We start from the raw sequence: 15,623 nt of genomic DNA on the forward strand, positions 1-15,623 counted from the left end.
CAAATGCACTGGGTGATGGAATTACTCCAGGGGGGAATTTTCATTGATTGTTCTTGAGATTGTTCGGTATTCCAGGATAGTTAACTGCTTGTTTTATGTTTTATGTTTTATTGTTAGGCTCAGTAGCAGTGGCTCAAGATCTAACAGAAGATGAAGAAACAGTAGAAGATTCAATAATTGAAGACGAAGATGATGAAGCAGAGGTGGAAGAAGATGAACCCACAGATTTGGTTAGTTTATGTAGGATTTAATGCATGTGCGTAATATGTCTAGAGTTTGTCCTTTTTATAGAAAAATTTGGTATTGAAATTCTTGATTTAGAGGTTTGTTACTGTGACCAATGTGGATTAAAGTTGGGAGACTAGGGACCAGTTCTTGGGGATGGATCATAAGTATTTTCTGGAATAGGAAAGGGAAACCACATGACATAACTCTATGAGGGTGACAGTGCAGTGGGAAGAGCACTGGATCATTTACTGGTAGATTTGGGATACACACTACTTAGTGTTCTGACCTTGGGTACCTTGTCTGTCTGGGTCTCAGTTTCCTCTTTCTTTTTTCTTTCCTTCAATAAGGAAATATTTATTATTGAGTCCCTTCTGTGTGCCAGGCACTGTTGTGAATACTGAGGTGAACGAACCAGATATTTTCTCTGCTGTGATGGAGTTCATGTTCTTGAGGCAGTGTTTGTGTGAAGAGTAAAGGGCTGAGAGAAGATCTCTTAGAGGTCTTCCAGCTCTGATACTTTTATTATAAAATTATAGTGTGACAGTAAGAACATTGAACTAGAATAAAGGTTATTGCAGTATGCTTCTAGCTAATTTAATTCCTCTCTTGGATTACTGTCATCTATCCTGCACAGTTACTTATTTTCTTTCTCTTTCCTTATCCACACTTGAATCTGGAAACTTATGATTCTAGATTTTGTCTTTTTTTTTTTTCTAAGATTAAACCATATCCCTATTTTTCTGTTATGTCACCATAAAAATAATTAGCCTCACATGTAGATTTCTGCTCCTCTTTTGACTTATCCTGATTTTTATAGAGTAGCTTTCCAACTAAGCTAGTCTGCCTATTTTGTTAGTGTATAAGTTACCGTTTTTATGCATCTGCACATATTCGTAGTGTTTCACTTGACTTGAACACCCTGATTAATTTTTGTACTTTTCTAATTCGCCTTCCTTCAGGAAACCTTTACTGATTGCTATGTGTCAAGCCTTTCATGTGTGTGTATCCCCATACTTTCAGGGTTTCTATTAGAGCTGTGCATCTTCAACCCAGTTCATTGGATGCATGACTTGAACTAATTCAGTACATTCCTCCATCTTTAGACTTGACTGTTCCAGAAGTTCCACTTATGGTAAGATAACTTGGAGTGAACATTGGAAGGGAATCCATCCACACATTGAGTATTAGAGATGGTATTTAGGGTCTGAAGTCAGGGCATGTACAGAAATTTTATAATAGATTATATTGTTAAAACTGCCTTTCTGAAATTACTTGGGCTCTCTAGCACTGGAATGTACTTGTGGAGGAAGAGAGTAGAGAAGAAAACTGTTAGATCTTTGTTACATTTACACTTTAGCCAGGACTTTCTATGCCTTGATCATCTCCCTTGTCTCCACTCCTTACCCTGGCCAGTTAGTTCAAAAGTCTTAGTACCCTTTGCTGTGTTGCCCTTCTCAAAGCAAGAAATGGTTAGGACATATTGAAGCAGGAAGGCAGGGAAAGTGTTTTCTTCCTTGGGACTAGACTATGCAGCAGTGGTAGGCTTGTGTGGGGCCATGTAAGCTAAAAAGGATAGGCCCCTAGGGCCAGAGGGGCTACAAAAGTTACCTCCAGAACTGAGGGTCCTAGAACCTCTTTTGTTGTTCCCCAGGATTTCTATTATCAACTTATACACAACTGCCTTTTGACATCAAGGAATTAGGGGGTATGGAAGGATCCTTTGCCACTGGGCCTGTGTCTGGAGTCAAGGGACAGAAAGGACATTTTCCTAAGATCTGAGATATCAACAGGTTTAGATGCAAGTTACTGGTTTAAAATTTTTCGGTGCAAACTTTTTTTAAGTCACCTTGGGCTTTTCTACCCTCTTGATTATCCTTTAGTCTCTAAAGCTGTGGGTGGTGATGGCAATTTTTGTTTTAATTTTTTATTGAAACAGGCCCTATCGTAGTAAAACTCCCAAATCAATCCTTCAGTCTTAGCAACATTGCCTTCAGTGTTGCCATCGAGTGTGAACTCTATTGAATTTTCTACTTTCTGTTTGTAAATATATTATTCACCCATCATTTTTACATTTTCTTTACCATCATGCTTCTTGAAAGAGTAAACTGTACAGTTTTTCCTTTCTGTTTAGTTCACATTTGTTCTGGTAAGTTGTATGGGCCCCTGTATCTAGTAAAACTGTTCTTGCTAAGTCACCAGTGAGTGACCTAGTTGCCAAATTCCTGGCCTGTTTTCATTTGTTATCCTGTTTGAGTTCTTTTTAGCATTTACTGATTACCCCTTCCTTCATGGTGGCTTCTGTGGTACCCTTGCCCAGCTGCTGCTACCTTCTCTCCTCTGCTCACCCTCTCGTTGATGAAACCTGTGATTTCAGCCACCCCCACCTTCTGTTGATGACTTGTAAATCTCAGTTCTAGCGGCCAACCTTACTGCTCCTGAGCTTTATACCTGTGTTTTAAGTGCTTTGCAGAGTAACACCATCTGGGTGCTCAAATTCTGCATGTACACAATGGAATTCAGCATATACTCTCCACCTCATCCCTATAAACTATTTCTTGTTTTCATATGGCTCCAGCTGTTGCCTTGTTGCTTCCATTTCTTTTTATTCCACAACCCATTAATCAGATCTTAGGGATGGTTTGTCTTACCCATTTCTTGAATATAACCTTTCCTTTTTATTCCTACAGCTTATTCCTTCCTGCCTTCCTGTCTTTGGTCTGTTTTCCTACTTGTGGGTCTCTTTTCCCAAAAGTAGAAAATCACTAACTCTTATTAAATGAAAATTATCATTAAGGACACTTAAAATGTAGTATATTATTGCACATTCACATAAAATACAGTATATTATTGCACATTCATCAAATGCTTAAGTGCCTTGTCTCAAGCATATGAACTGGGTGTGGTGAATTTTTAAAGTATAAAACAGTCTTTGTCTTTGCCCTTGCGAAGTCTGTCTATTGAAAGAAAGTATTTTATGTAAATGAAAAGTCAAAAACCAATAAACAATGGTGCCTATAAGCATCTCGATTTATTAAGGGTCTGGACACTTCAAATATATGAATCTCTGTACACTGGTGCCTGGAGAAAGGCTGCACTGAGGTTTTAAACTAAAATTTGTTCACATTTTTTAGCAACTTTATTGAGATATTTGCACATCGTAAGTCACCTGTTTTAAGCATACAATTCAGTTATGTTTAGTGAATGTACCAAGTTGTACAATTCTGCAACTTTAATCAAGTTTTAGGACACCTCCATGACTCCATCACCCCAACATGATCTCTAGCTGTTTGCTTGCTTTTTTTTACCCATTTCTTCCAGTTGTGTGACGAATTCTCACAGGAAAACTTTTCTCTTTATCAGGATGGAAATCTTTGTAGGCTGATAAGGTGTTGTAGAGCAGGGTCAGGAAAATGTGGCCGCACCAAATCCAGTGTTGTCTGTGTCTGCTTTCACACTGCAGCCACATCAGAGGCAGCACAGAGTTGAGTGGTTGCAACGGGGACCATATGGTTCTCAAAGCTGAAAATATTGATATGTGGTCCTTTACAGAGAAAGTTTACCAACCTGCACTTTAGAACCTTGCAGTTGAAAGTGTGGTTTGAGTACCAGTAACATAGCATTTCCTGGGTGCTTGTTAGAAAGAAAGAATTTCAGACTTTAGACCTAAATCAGATCTGTAAAAATCTCGGGGGTTGGTATGCACATTACTGTTTGAGATGCACCACTCTAGAATTTTTATTTTAACTGATGAGATACAATGAAATTCCTACCACTGCTAATCCCTACAAAGCGTTGGACAGGCAATATTTTATCCCAGATTGTAGTGAAATCATTATTTGTTAATGGTGGTTTGTTTCCGTCCTCCCCGCCCCCCACAGTAATCTCTTTTTAATGTTTTTCTTAGGCAGAAGATAAAGAGGAAGAAGATGTATCTGGTGAACCTGAAGCTTCACCAAGTGCAGACACGACTATCCTGTTTGTGAAAGGAGAAGGTAATAGAGAAATAGTTGTATTAACTCAGAGGAATTTTGTAAATGACAGGGTCACTTTTTTGGGAAGTGTTAGTAATGCTTAAGGTCTTTATTCATCTTCCTCTCTTACAAGTATAGTGTAAACACATTTTGAGAAAACCCTCCTATGTATTTATGAATACCCATGTCTGTAAGGTAGTATTCCTGGCATTTAAATTAAGGGGAAACATAAATACTACCCATTCTAACTGGAAATTAAATGTTCCTTTGAAAGAAGACTGCCACAGTAAAATCTCTCATATTTTGAGTGGAAGCATTAGTGAAATATTAAATCTTTACAATTAGGCCTTGGTTGGAGACTGGGTTTCATTAAAAGAAAATAAATATAATGGCTTGTATTTAATGAGGGCTATATGGCAGGCACTGTTCTCAGTAGCTTGGCTATATCATGTAATCCTAACAGAAATCCTATGACGTTAGTTTCTATTGCTGAACTGAGGTTTAGAGGGTGAACAACTTGTCCAGGTTACCCAGTTAGTAAATAGAGTGTGGAGACAGGTTCAGTCCCACGTGGGTCTGACCCCAAAGCCTGTGCTGTGCTGGGTGAAACTCAGCTCTGTAGAGTACGGTATAATTATTGAACACTTAACTATTTGAAGTTATTTTCTTGGTCTTCTTAACGTTTCTGTTTTATTCCCACATGTGTTCCAACTTTATGCCTACAAAACGTGTAATTTGATTAGAGATTTTTTTTTTTAATCCCCATTTATTTTGGTAGCTTCCTCCTTCTGTCTTAACCTTCAAATTTGCATTTTAACTAATTGATAATTTTTTTATGTTCTAACAGTTATTACAATATTGGTGAACTTCTTAGACTTTTATCTTTTTGTCATTTTCATTATTTGCACAGATAGCGGAACTGAGTTAGGGAAGGTGACTTCATCAAGATATATAGCCCCACTACAAGACAATGTTAATGCTAAAAGTATACAAGTCTTTCATAGACCACATAATTTGGATGTGATCTGGTCTGAAGTTGAGATTCCCAGTTCCACTGTTAAGTTGGAATGTTGACTGTTGGAGGACAGGGAAGGGTTGAAGTTTATGCACCAACTCCAGTTATTAGTGGATGGTTGGAGTGCTCTGTTGAAAGGGCTATGAAACCACGTCGACACACATCAGGAAGGGCACCAAAATCTATTAGTGATGTCTGGTTTTATTTATGCCCTCAGAACATTTTCTAATCTTTCTGCCTCTTTTCTTGTTTCTTAGATTTTCCAGCAAATAACATTGTGAAATTCCTGGTTGGCTTTACAAACAAGGGTACAGAAGATTTTATTGTTGAATCCCTAGATGCCTCATTCCGTTATCCTCAGGACTACCAGTTTTATATCCAGAATTTCACAGCTCTTCCTCTGAACACTGTAGTGCCACCCCAGAGACAGGCCACTTTTGAGTACTCCTTCATTCCTGCGGAGCCCATGGGTGGGCGACCCTTTGGTCTAGTCATCAATCTGAACTACAAAGATTTGAACGTAAGGCCCTCTAAACTTTGGCTTTGTTTTTCTTTTTTTTTTTCCTTTTTTTTTTTTTAAGTTAGAGATGGATGAGGACAACTGACATTTGGATATTCTTGTACTTACTCATTCAAGTGCCTGTTTTGTGGTTGAAGCTGTGATAGGTACCAGGGAGGCAAAGATAAATTGCACATCTCTGTCTTCAGGTCTGTAATCCACTGGGGGAGATGGATGTAAACAGACAATATCACAGCATGAGAAGAGGTACATACTAGAGATTAGCGTAAGGCGCTATAGTATGAAAGTGGAAGTGATGTGAGCTGGATCTTAAAAGGAAAAGCAGTAAGCCACACAGTCTATAGTTAGCAGTAAGGTTTATGGTTTACAAGAACCCAGTAGCCTAATATAAGCTCTGTTGTCTCTTGTGATTTTTAATCTATATGATATGTATCCAGTGAATGAATGAGAGAAGCCTACCACAATTGAACCGCTGGGATTTGACTGCTAGATGCCAATTGTTATGTCCACCTTCAGATAAGAGCTCATCTAAACCATTCCCTTTTCAAAAAGTTTTCAGAGCAGGAAATTTCATCCTCCCTTGGAAGCTTATTCAACCTTTCATCATCTTGGTATCAACTTGTTTACCTTATGTCTTAGTTAAATTTCATGTGCTACAATTAAGTTTTCCCTTTGAATTACTTAGTAGAGAGTAGGAATAGTAAGTACTACCTTTGTGCAAAGCATCAAACACTAAAAACAGCTATCGATGTATTGTCCCAGTGTTTCTGATGTAATTGAAAATTGAGATTGTGTTGAACTGACAATTGTTTCAAGATCATGACAGAAAAAAAAAAGTTTTAATTGTATTGGGGAATATTGGGGAACAGTGTGTTTCTCCAGGACCCAGCAGCTCCAAGTCGTTGTCCTTCAGTCTAGTTGTGGAGGGCTCAGCTCAGCTCAGCTTCAAGTCCAGTCGCCATTTTTCAATCTTAGTTGCAGGGGGCGCAGCCCACCATCCCATGTGGGAATTGAACTGGCAATCTTGTTGAGGGCTCATGCGCTCTAACCAACTGAGCCATCCGGCGCCCCTCCGGCAGCTCAGTGGCAGCTCATTGTCTTCAATCTAGTTGTGGAGGGTGCAGCTCACTGGCCCATGTGGGAATCGAGCTCTGTTGTTCAGAGCTTGTGCTCTAGCCTACTGAGCCACCTTGCCCCCCCCAACGAAATTATTTTGATCCTGAAAAATCACCAACCCATTTATTATAAAGAAATTGATTTTCGGTCCCCTGTTAATTTAGAACATGAATTTAACTTTTATTCAAATCTAGCTCTTAAAATGATCTGCTACTGCAGCTGTTGCCGTGTTTCCCTGAAAATAAGACCTAGCCGGACCATCAGCTCTAATGCGTCTTTTGGAGCAAAAATTAATACAAGACCCAGTATTGTATTGTATTATATTATATTAATACCTGATCTGATATTATATTAAAATCAGACTGGGTCTTATATTAATTTTTGTTCCAGAAGACACATTAGAGCTGATGGTCCGGCTAGGTCTTATTTTCGGGGAAACACGATGCTGTCATATTCATGCTCTTCCTTTCTTGATTTGGAGGATTACACACAATAGAATCTAGTACTTCTCGTTGTTAGTGTATCCTATGGGCTTTGTTTCTTCCTGCACATTTTGTCTCATTTTACTTCCCTAGTTCCTCAACGCCCCTCCCCCCCCAACCACCACCACCAAAGAAAGTGGGACACAACTTTGACAAACCTGGCAGCATTTTTTACTTTGTAGGAGAAAATAACACGTAATGTTGAATCCCTGGTACTGAGTTAGTGCTATTAAGTGATAAGAAAGCTGTAGTGTATCTCTTAGGGTGATGGTTTTAAGAAATCTTGTAAGCTTTCATTTTTCCAGTGCATTTCAGATTTGGGGAACATTTTTTTTTAAACAGGGTAATGTATTCCAAGATGCTGTCTTCAATCAAACAGTCACAATTATTGAAAGAGAGGATGGGTTAGATGGAGAAACGTAAGTAAAAGTTGAAATATGTAGATTTTGATCTCATTAAGTAGGACTGGAAGGCTGCTCCTCTCAACCATTATTAAATGATGAAAATGCAATGGGTTGTATAGATTTGGTGAAATCCTAATAATGTAAATCTGTACTTAGATGATTCTTATGTAATAATAATACCAAGTTAGGAAGGATAGTTGAAACTGACAAAAATTTGCTTTAAAAACATAACTTTGACTTTCCATCCTTTTTGTCTTCTAAATTCTTTTTCACGCCATGCTCTTTAAGCTGATCACCAGCCTGATCTAAGTTGCATGCCTCTAAAATCGCTATTGAAAACAAATTTACGGTTTTATCTTGAAAAATGTGTTCTTTATGAATGGTGAATCACTTCTTACTGTATACTCACATGCAATTCACCAAAAGTGCAAAATAATCTGATATTTGAGGGAGACAAGCCCTAATGCAATTATAATTCTATTCATTTTAGTACATATCATTGCTTTTTAAAATTGATGAATTGTTCTTAGAGATAAGTGAAAAATGTATCAAGCTTTTTACCTGGATCTATGTTGAATTTAAAATATTTTATCCCTTTTCCCAAGTTATTTGGAAAGCTTATAGCATGGTAGCATTATAGACGTAATTAACTATCGTGTTTCTTATAAGTTAAGACAGAATTATAGTTTTAATTAGCTGTGATGCTTCCTGTGAATTAAGACTCTTTATATTTTCTCCTTTTATGTCAGAATCTTTATGTATATGTTCCTTGCTGGTCTTGGGCTCTTGGTGGTTGTTGGCCTTCATCAACTCCTAGAATCTAGAAAGGTAATTACAGACGAACAACTTTTATAGACATACTTTGGAAGTCGTTACAGCACTAAATTAAATACGGTCCAGTTACCTGTGGCTTCTTGGCTTCACTGTGGGTTTGTACATTTACAGGTTTGTTATACTGCTTAAAAATAAAATCCGAAGGTGAAACTTTGGATATGTGACTTGGGATTTGTTTAGACTTTTCTACCCATATGCGATTAGTGTCCTTATGCACACTCTCCAGAGTGAGCTATACTTTCTTATTGTTATTGTAACTCTAAAGTATGCTAGACTGTATTCCTTAAACTCAGACATCGTTTTTCTGCTTACTGTACTTTTTCATGGACATGTTATTTCATCTGTAAACACTGCACCTTTTATATTTGCTTTAATATTTAACTGTAGGGATAATTCCTAATCAGCAATTGAGTCTTTTCACTTGAAAAAGAATAAATGTGTCTGTATTTGTTCTAATAGTTTAACTTTTGTTTTCTTGTTAGGGTAGTAAAGTGGCAACACTAAAGCACCTGCTATAATCATGGTTTCTCTGTCTGGACATAATAGCTAATTCCACCACTGTCCTCATCTCACTCCTCCCCGACCGTGCAAAACAAAACAACCCATACTGTTATTCTAAATGGGAAAGTATAACATGATTTGTGTTAACTATATTAATATCCACTATACCCTCATATTAAAACTAGCAGTTAGTGTTATTAATAAGCACTTGCTCTTTAAAAGAGAATATTCAGTGCTTAAGTGTTAATTTCCATTACTTTCTTTGCCTCATTTTCCTAATAGTCAACATTGTTGCTATGTTAGGTATAATGGTACCTCCAACATTTTTCCATTTGAAGGAAGCCATTTCTTAAATTAGCTGAGGTTACTTTTCTGTGTATTCAAAATTGAATTTTTGGACTGTATAATTAATACCCTCCTATGTTTTTATTTGTTTGTTTGTTTGTTTTAAGCACAGGACTAAAGAATGGAATTACTTTCTTTATAGCTGTTTTTGCCGAAAATACTCCAGAACAGAGTTTTAGGTTGTTGGCTTAAATGAGATTTTATGTTTTTGTTTTATGCCAACTGTTTAAGTATATTTAGCTAACAATACAGGTATCTGCCTGCATGCAACATTTCAGTAATTATCCTGAATTTTGTTGAATGTAGAAATAAGTTCTTTAAGATTTGATTCCCAAAGGGAAAGAAAAACATCGTTCAAGGTTCTTACTTGGTCCACCACTTGTGTAACGACATGAAACTATAGCACAGGAAAATGCCTTTAAAGGCTGAAAAGAAATAATTGTCGTGAAGATTTATTTTTTATTCTTTATCATTGGTGCTAGACATGATATCACCCCTCTGATTAATAAAAATTTGAGTTAGGAGTATGTTTTAAAAATAGAAGAGAACATGTAAGTTTATTAAAATATTTAAGTAGCTTGATAGGTCTGTTTTTAAAATCATAGTAAACAATATAATGAAACTCCTTTAAAGTAATGTTTTTATGTTCTCTTAGCGCAAGAGACCCATACAGAAAGTAGAGATGGGTACATCAAGTCAGAATGATGTTGACATGAGTTGGATTCCTCAGGAAACTTTGAATCAGATCAGTAAGTACTCTTATTAACTTGGCTGTGAACTTTTTCTCTTAAATGGAAATTAAATATTTTAGCTTTAGCAAAAGTGCTTGGTCAGTGCCATTTAACACTCATCTTTTTCATTATTTGTAAAGAACCTAATGTGATATGATTGAGTGCTTTAGAATTTTATTGTGTGTAATATTTTTATACTTTAATTTAGAAATGCTTCCAAATCTGTAGTTTATATGCAAATGTGTGAGTTCTCTATATTCCTAATCTTTTCCCTGTCTCTCTTCTTTCCTGTTGCTTCAGTGCAGAGTAGAAGAGGTGAGGCGATTAATTTTTTAATGGTATTTGCTGTGTATTGGGGGCTCTTGTGTAGCACATGAATATTTTAGAGTAAGTTTAATGAATAATGAAACAGTTTTCTAGCACTATATTTGTTGGGAGAACTATCCACTATAGTTTGAAAGAATAAATCTAAAGTACTGCCTGATAGTTTACTTAACAGATATATTTCAGTATTGCACATACAATTAGTTAAAATATTTACCTTTGTAAGAGAATGCAGAATTTTTCTCCAATTGTAAATGGACTTTTAAAAAACATTTATTATTAAAGCGATAAGACCTCATTGTAAAAATATTAATAGTACAGAAGTGAAAAGTTACTATGACCTCCTAGATCCACTAATCCCATTTTCCATAAATAATTGGAATTTTTGTGTTAGTCTCAGTATTTTTCTATACATATATTAACATATATGTTTCTGTACATATGTCAGCATACATTGTTTCTGTGTGTTTTACACAGATGGCATCATTTTGCACAGTGTTCTACCACCTGAGTTTTCATACCTTGGATATCTTTTTGTAATAGTTACTTATATATTTACCACGTTCTTTTTAATAACTAGATACTATTCTTTTATATAAATGTGTCGTGATAGATTAAGCCTATTCCGTATTACTGTATTGAAGAATGTTTGTTATTTCCAGTTTTTCACTCTTACAATTAAATCTGTAATGAGGAAGCTTGTCATATAGCCAATAAGAGGTGGAGCCAGGACTTAAATAAGTTCGTGCTACCTAAAGTAGTAGTACAAAGGTGAGTGAGGTATAATTATCAAATAGTACTAAGTGCTCATATGTAATCATTTATTTTTTTAAAATGGAATGAAGGTTCTTATATTTAAATTTACGGGATTTTTAAAAATTGAGATATGATTGACATATAGCATGATATTAGTTTCAGGTGTACAGCATAATGGTTCAATATTTGTATATGTTGCATTTTAAAAATTGAGATATAATTGACATATAGCATGATATTAGTTTCAGGTGTACAGCATAATGGTTCAATATTTGTATATGTTGCAAAATGATCACCACAATAAATCTAGTTAACATCTATCACCACACATAGTTACTTTTTTTTTTTCTACTCTCTTAGCAACTTTCAAATATACAATACAGTATTGCATCCCCATGACTGACTTATTTTATAACTGGAAGTTTTTACCTCTTAACCCCCTTCACCCATTTCACCCACTCCCCACATGGGATTATTTCTTAAGAGTAAAATGTCTAGTTCCAAGATGATGTATATTTTAATGTTATGGAAAGTATCCCATTTTTCTCCCAAAAGACAGGGCCAGTTTATGTTCTCATTAATGTACAATACTGCCTGTTTTTCCTCCACTTTCATTTATTCTCAAGTATTATCAAATGTTTTAATCTGTTTGTATGATACAAAATTGTGTCTCTTTTTCATTACAATTAAGAATGAGGTTTGGCTTCTTTACACGTATTTATTGGCCACTTAGTATTTCTTTTCCTGAGAATTGGCTTGGGTTCAAGTTCTTTCTGGGTTTACAGATTGAATTGTTTCCTTATTATTTTCAGTGAGCTCTATTGAAACATAATTACAGTGTGGTAGGTGCTTTATTAAAAGTGGGTACAAAGTAGAGGGTGACCAGTTAGCTCAGTTGGTTAGAGCGTGGGGCTAATAACACCAAGGTTGCCGGTTCGATCCCCACATGGGCCTCTGTGAGCTGCGCCCTCCCTAAAAAAAAAAATTAAAAAAAAAAAAGTGGGTACAAAGTAATAAGAGCATAAGAAGCACCCCTCCTCTAGGAGAGTAGGAAATCCTTCACAGAAGGGCTTGACATTTGACCAGAGTCTTGAAAAGTTGGGTGAGGAGTCTTCAAGGTTTTATGTGCTATGCTTAAGGACTTTTGACTTTCCGTCTAGGTACAAGGCAGCCATCAGATACTTTAAAGCAGAGAAATAATACATTTATGTTTTAGAAGAAATCACGATTATTTTGTGGGGAATGGCTAGCAAGCAGGAGCTATGGCAAGATGATTTAAAAAAAAAAACAGAGAAGACAGTAGGGCCTAAACTAAGGCAGTAGTGATGAGAGTAAAAGGGAGTAGAAAGATGTTTCAGAAGTGGAACAGTGTGGGCTTTTGGAGACTTGGGTGTTGTAGGGAGGAGTGACAGAGTTCTCTGAGCTTGGCTGCTGGGTGGAAGACGAGCCTATTAATGTGGGGAATCAGGGAGAGGAGTGAGAGTGTATGCGGGAGAGGTGAGGTGGGATTGGATCTGCTGAATGTGAGGAGCCTGTGGAACTCCCAGATAGGAAGCATTTGGAAGCTGTGTTTAGAACACAAGTGGGGCAGATGGGACATACAGCATGGGTGGTAGCTGAAGTTATGGGAGTGAATCTTCTGTAAGGACAAATCTCCCATGTCATCCTGACTTCAGTGCAGCAAAAAATAGAATTGGGTTGAAATGTAGACCATAACCTCTTTACAATGCATCAAAATTATGAAGCCTGTGGTATCTTGAAATACATGATTTCTTCAAATACAATTATATTTTAAATGTCTTACACAAAGTTAGCTGAAACTACATTTGAAAAGCATTAAACAATTATAATTAATTAAAGTCACTGTAACAGCTATGGAGTCAACCTCTTCAAAAGAATTTTTACACGACAAATAGATTGGGAGGTTGGTTTTATACTATCTTTCTCCCTGCCATTGTTATTGTTATTCATGAACTTAAATGCTGCAACTTGTTACATTTATAGAGCAAAATTCAAATCATGTACAATTATGTTTTCATTCGACAAGTACAAAATATCTACTGTCATAATTCTCTACTAGGTTGAGTGGTATGTTAAAAAGAAGTTAAGAAAGTTGCTATTTTCAAGAATTTACATTTCTACTTGAGGAAAATAATGCACATACATGAAATATTTGAATGATCATATAGTATGTGATTATGTGCTAGATTGAATAATATGGACAACTTACACGTTAGGAAAAGGGACCATATTAGAGTCAGGGGAGGTCTTGTTGAAGGATAGAATTTAACTTATGTTAGGTGCCTTCTTGTACTCTGCTGCAAGGTCAGCTGCTGTATTTCGTTGGTGAGAAATTGCTCCTAAGAAAAAGTAGCTTGCCATGATTCACAACTACATTTGCCTCATTCTAAAGCCCATGCATTTTCCCAATGAGACTTAATACTCAAAGATGGGTACAATTACAGTCACTAAATACGTTAACAGCACTTCCTTTTCTTGCTCAAAATCTGATTGTCTAGCCTGAGAACCTCCATGTTTTGCCACCAAAGACACTTTTATTCTTCCTTTATTTTCCCATTTAAGTGAAATTCCTTGTTTTTGAGAAAACTTCATGGACAACAGAACTTCTAACCAGCATTGAGCTAATCCAATTACCCATTTAGGGCGATCAAATGTTTTATCAAATCCAAGACGGCTTCCATGCTTTGTCTTCTGCGAGCTTATCACTGAGAGGCATGTTATTTGTTGATTGTTTTGGGGAATTTGAAAATAGCCAGAAAGCACATAACACCCATAGCTACAGTCTTTTCTCAGTATTAATTAATTTTATAGCAAACCCTGGGAGCCCCAGATAGAGCCTCATCCTGTGTGAAATCAAAGGGGTCCTGGGAGCATTTCAGAAATTGGGCACAGAGGTTAAGGAGAAGGGTGTGAAAAAATAAGTATAGTTGGCAAAAACATGATTTGCTCTTTTAGAGTATAGATTTCTTTTTTCTATACAAAAGCCATCTTTCTAAATTTGCTTTTTTTGATTTGAGATACTTTAAATTATAGACACAATGACACATGTCAATGTAAGAAAGTTTCAAACCTGTAGAGAATTTTTATGAGTTTATTTGAGCCTAATTGATGATATGCCAGGAAACAAGATCTCAAATGTTCTGAAGAATGACAGTTTGCAGTTTCTTTTATACATTTGAAATTAAGGAGGGAATGTAAGGAAGTGTATGTGAAGTGGGAGAAAGCAAGGCGGGGAAATATGATTGGATTACAGGATAGTTAGTTAACAAGACTGTGCTCTCTGGAGGGTAGTTACACTTTCCAGTGGTCTGAAAAAGGCATTTCAAAGATGTATTAAGCTAGATGCACAAAACAATAGACTGGGCTTTCTTAAGGCAAAGATAAGCCTTTTACTAGGGAAGTTATAGGCCTGAGGCGGGACTACCCACCGTGACCTGCCCAGTTAGGAATTTATGATCAGATCACCCTGTGAGGTGACTTTCAGTTTGATTTATTACAGAGCTCCTTTTTTGTCTACATACACTACCTCTAAAATATTTCAGTTTTCAAAGAAATACCATTTTTCTGACAGAAACATCACATTTAAAGGTTTAGTATTTTATTAATTATATGTAACAGCCAATCCATATTGAAATTTCTTTGTTTCAAAAATATTCTTTATAACTTTTTTCCAACATAAGATGATGCATTGCATCTGGTTGTTATATCCTTTAAGACCCTTTTAATTTTCTACAGCTCAAGAGATTGGCCACTTGTCCTGTAGAAAAGGGCTTCTCTAACACTAACTGTGTACAAATTTGGAAATCTTACGACGCAGGTTTGGATTCACCAGCTTTAGAGTGGGGCCAAAGTGTTGGTGTTTCTGATAAGCTCCCAGATGACCCATTGATCACACTGAGTAATAAGGTCCTAAAAATTCCTGCCTTCCAGATTTGTCTGATTGTTTTCTCCTGGTGTCTTTTAGCTAAAATTTACTTAACCTGGAAGATAAATCTATAGGTTTGATTGAATTAAAGTTGATCTTTTTTTGGCTAATAGCATACTAATCATAGCTCATGCGCACTTCTTCCAGTACATCAAGAAACAGTATCTTATTTTCCCATCATTCGTTAGTGACGCTAAATTGAGTGCTAGCTTAGGGTGGTAGCCACATGCACTTCCCATGTGACCAGGAAAGGTGAGGTCTTTTTGCTTCTTAAAGCCTAGAAGTTACTGTGTGGTACTTTGGCGTCACACAGATGCCCAGTTCTCTAAACCATTCACCAGTTTATAATCTCTCAGGAATCAGTGTTTCAGAGGTTGTGATGATTTTCAATAAAGATTTTGATTTTTACTAACTGCCATTCTTTTGTAAAGTAGAACTTTTCCGTCATCA

At 36.4% G+C, this 15,623-nt stretch overlaps 1 protein-coding gene across 3 annotated transcripts in view; it reads left to right on the top strand.

Annotated features, from left to right (window-relative positions):
* Positions 1-15,623, top strand: part of SSR1 (signal sequence receptor subunit 1) — a 39,467-nt gene that overhangs the window by 3,066 nt on the left and 20,778 nt on the right. For 2 of the 3 annotated variants that reach the window (XM_019745398.2, XM_019745399.2), the window contains exons 2-7: positions 118-230; positions 4,133-4,220; positions 5,472-5,734; positions 7,675-7,751; positions 8,486-8,564; positions 10,072-10,165. In XM_019745398.2, coding sequence (XP_019600957.1) covers positions 118-230; positions 4,133-4,220; positions 5,472-5,734; positions 7,675-7,751; positions 8,486-8,564; positions 10,072-10,165 — 714 coding nt within the window. Of the gene's footprint in view, positions 1-117; positions 231-4,132; positions 4,221-5,471; positions 5,735-7,674; positions 7,752-8,485; positions 8,565-10,071; positions 10,166-10,447; positions 12,228-15,623 lie in introns of those variants that run through there. The other variant, XM_074335261.1, reaches the window with a different exon arrangement.

This window comes from Rhinolophus sinicus, linkage group LG06 (assembly GCF_036562045.2).
Source record: "Rhinolophus sinicus isolate RSC01 linkage group LG06, ASM3656204v1, whole genome shotgun sequence".
Classification (NCBI taxonomy): Eukaryota; Metazoa; Chordata; class Mammalia; order Chiroptera; family Rhinolophidae; genus Rhinolophus; species Rhinolophus sinicus.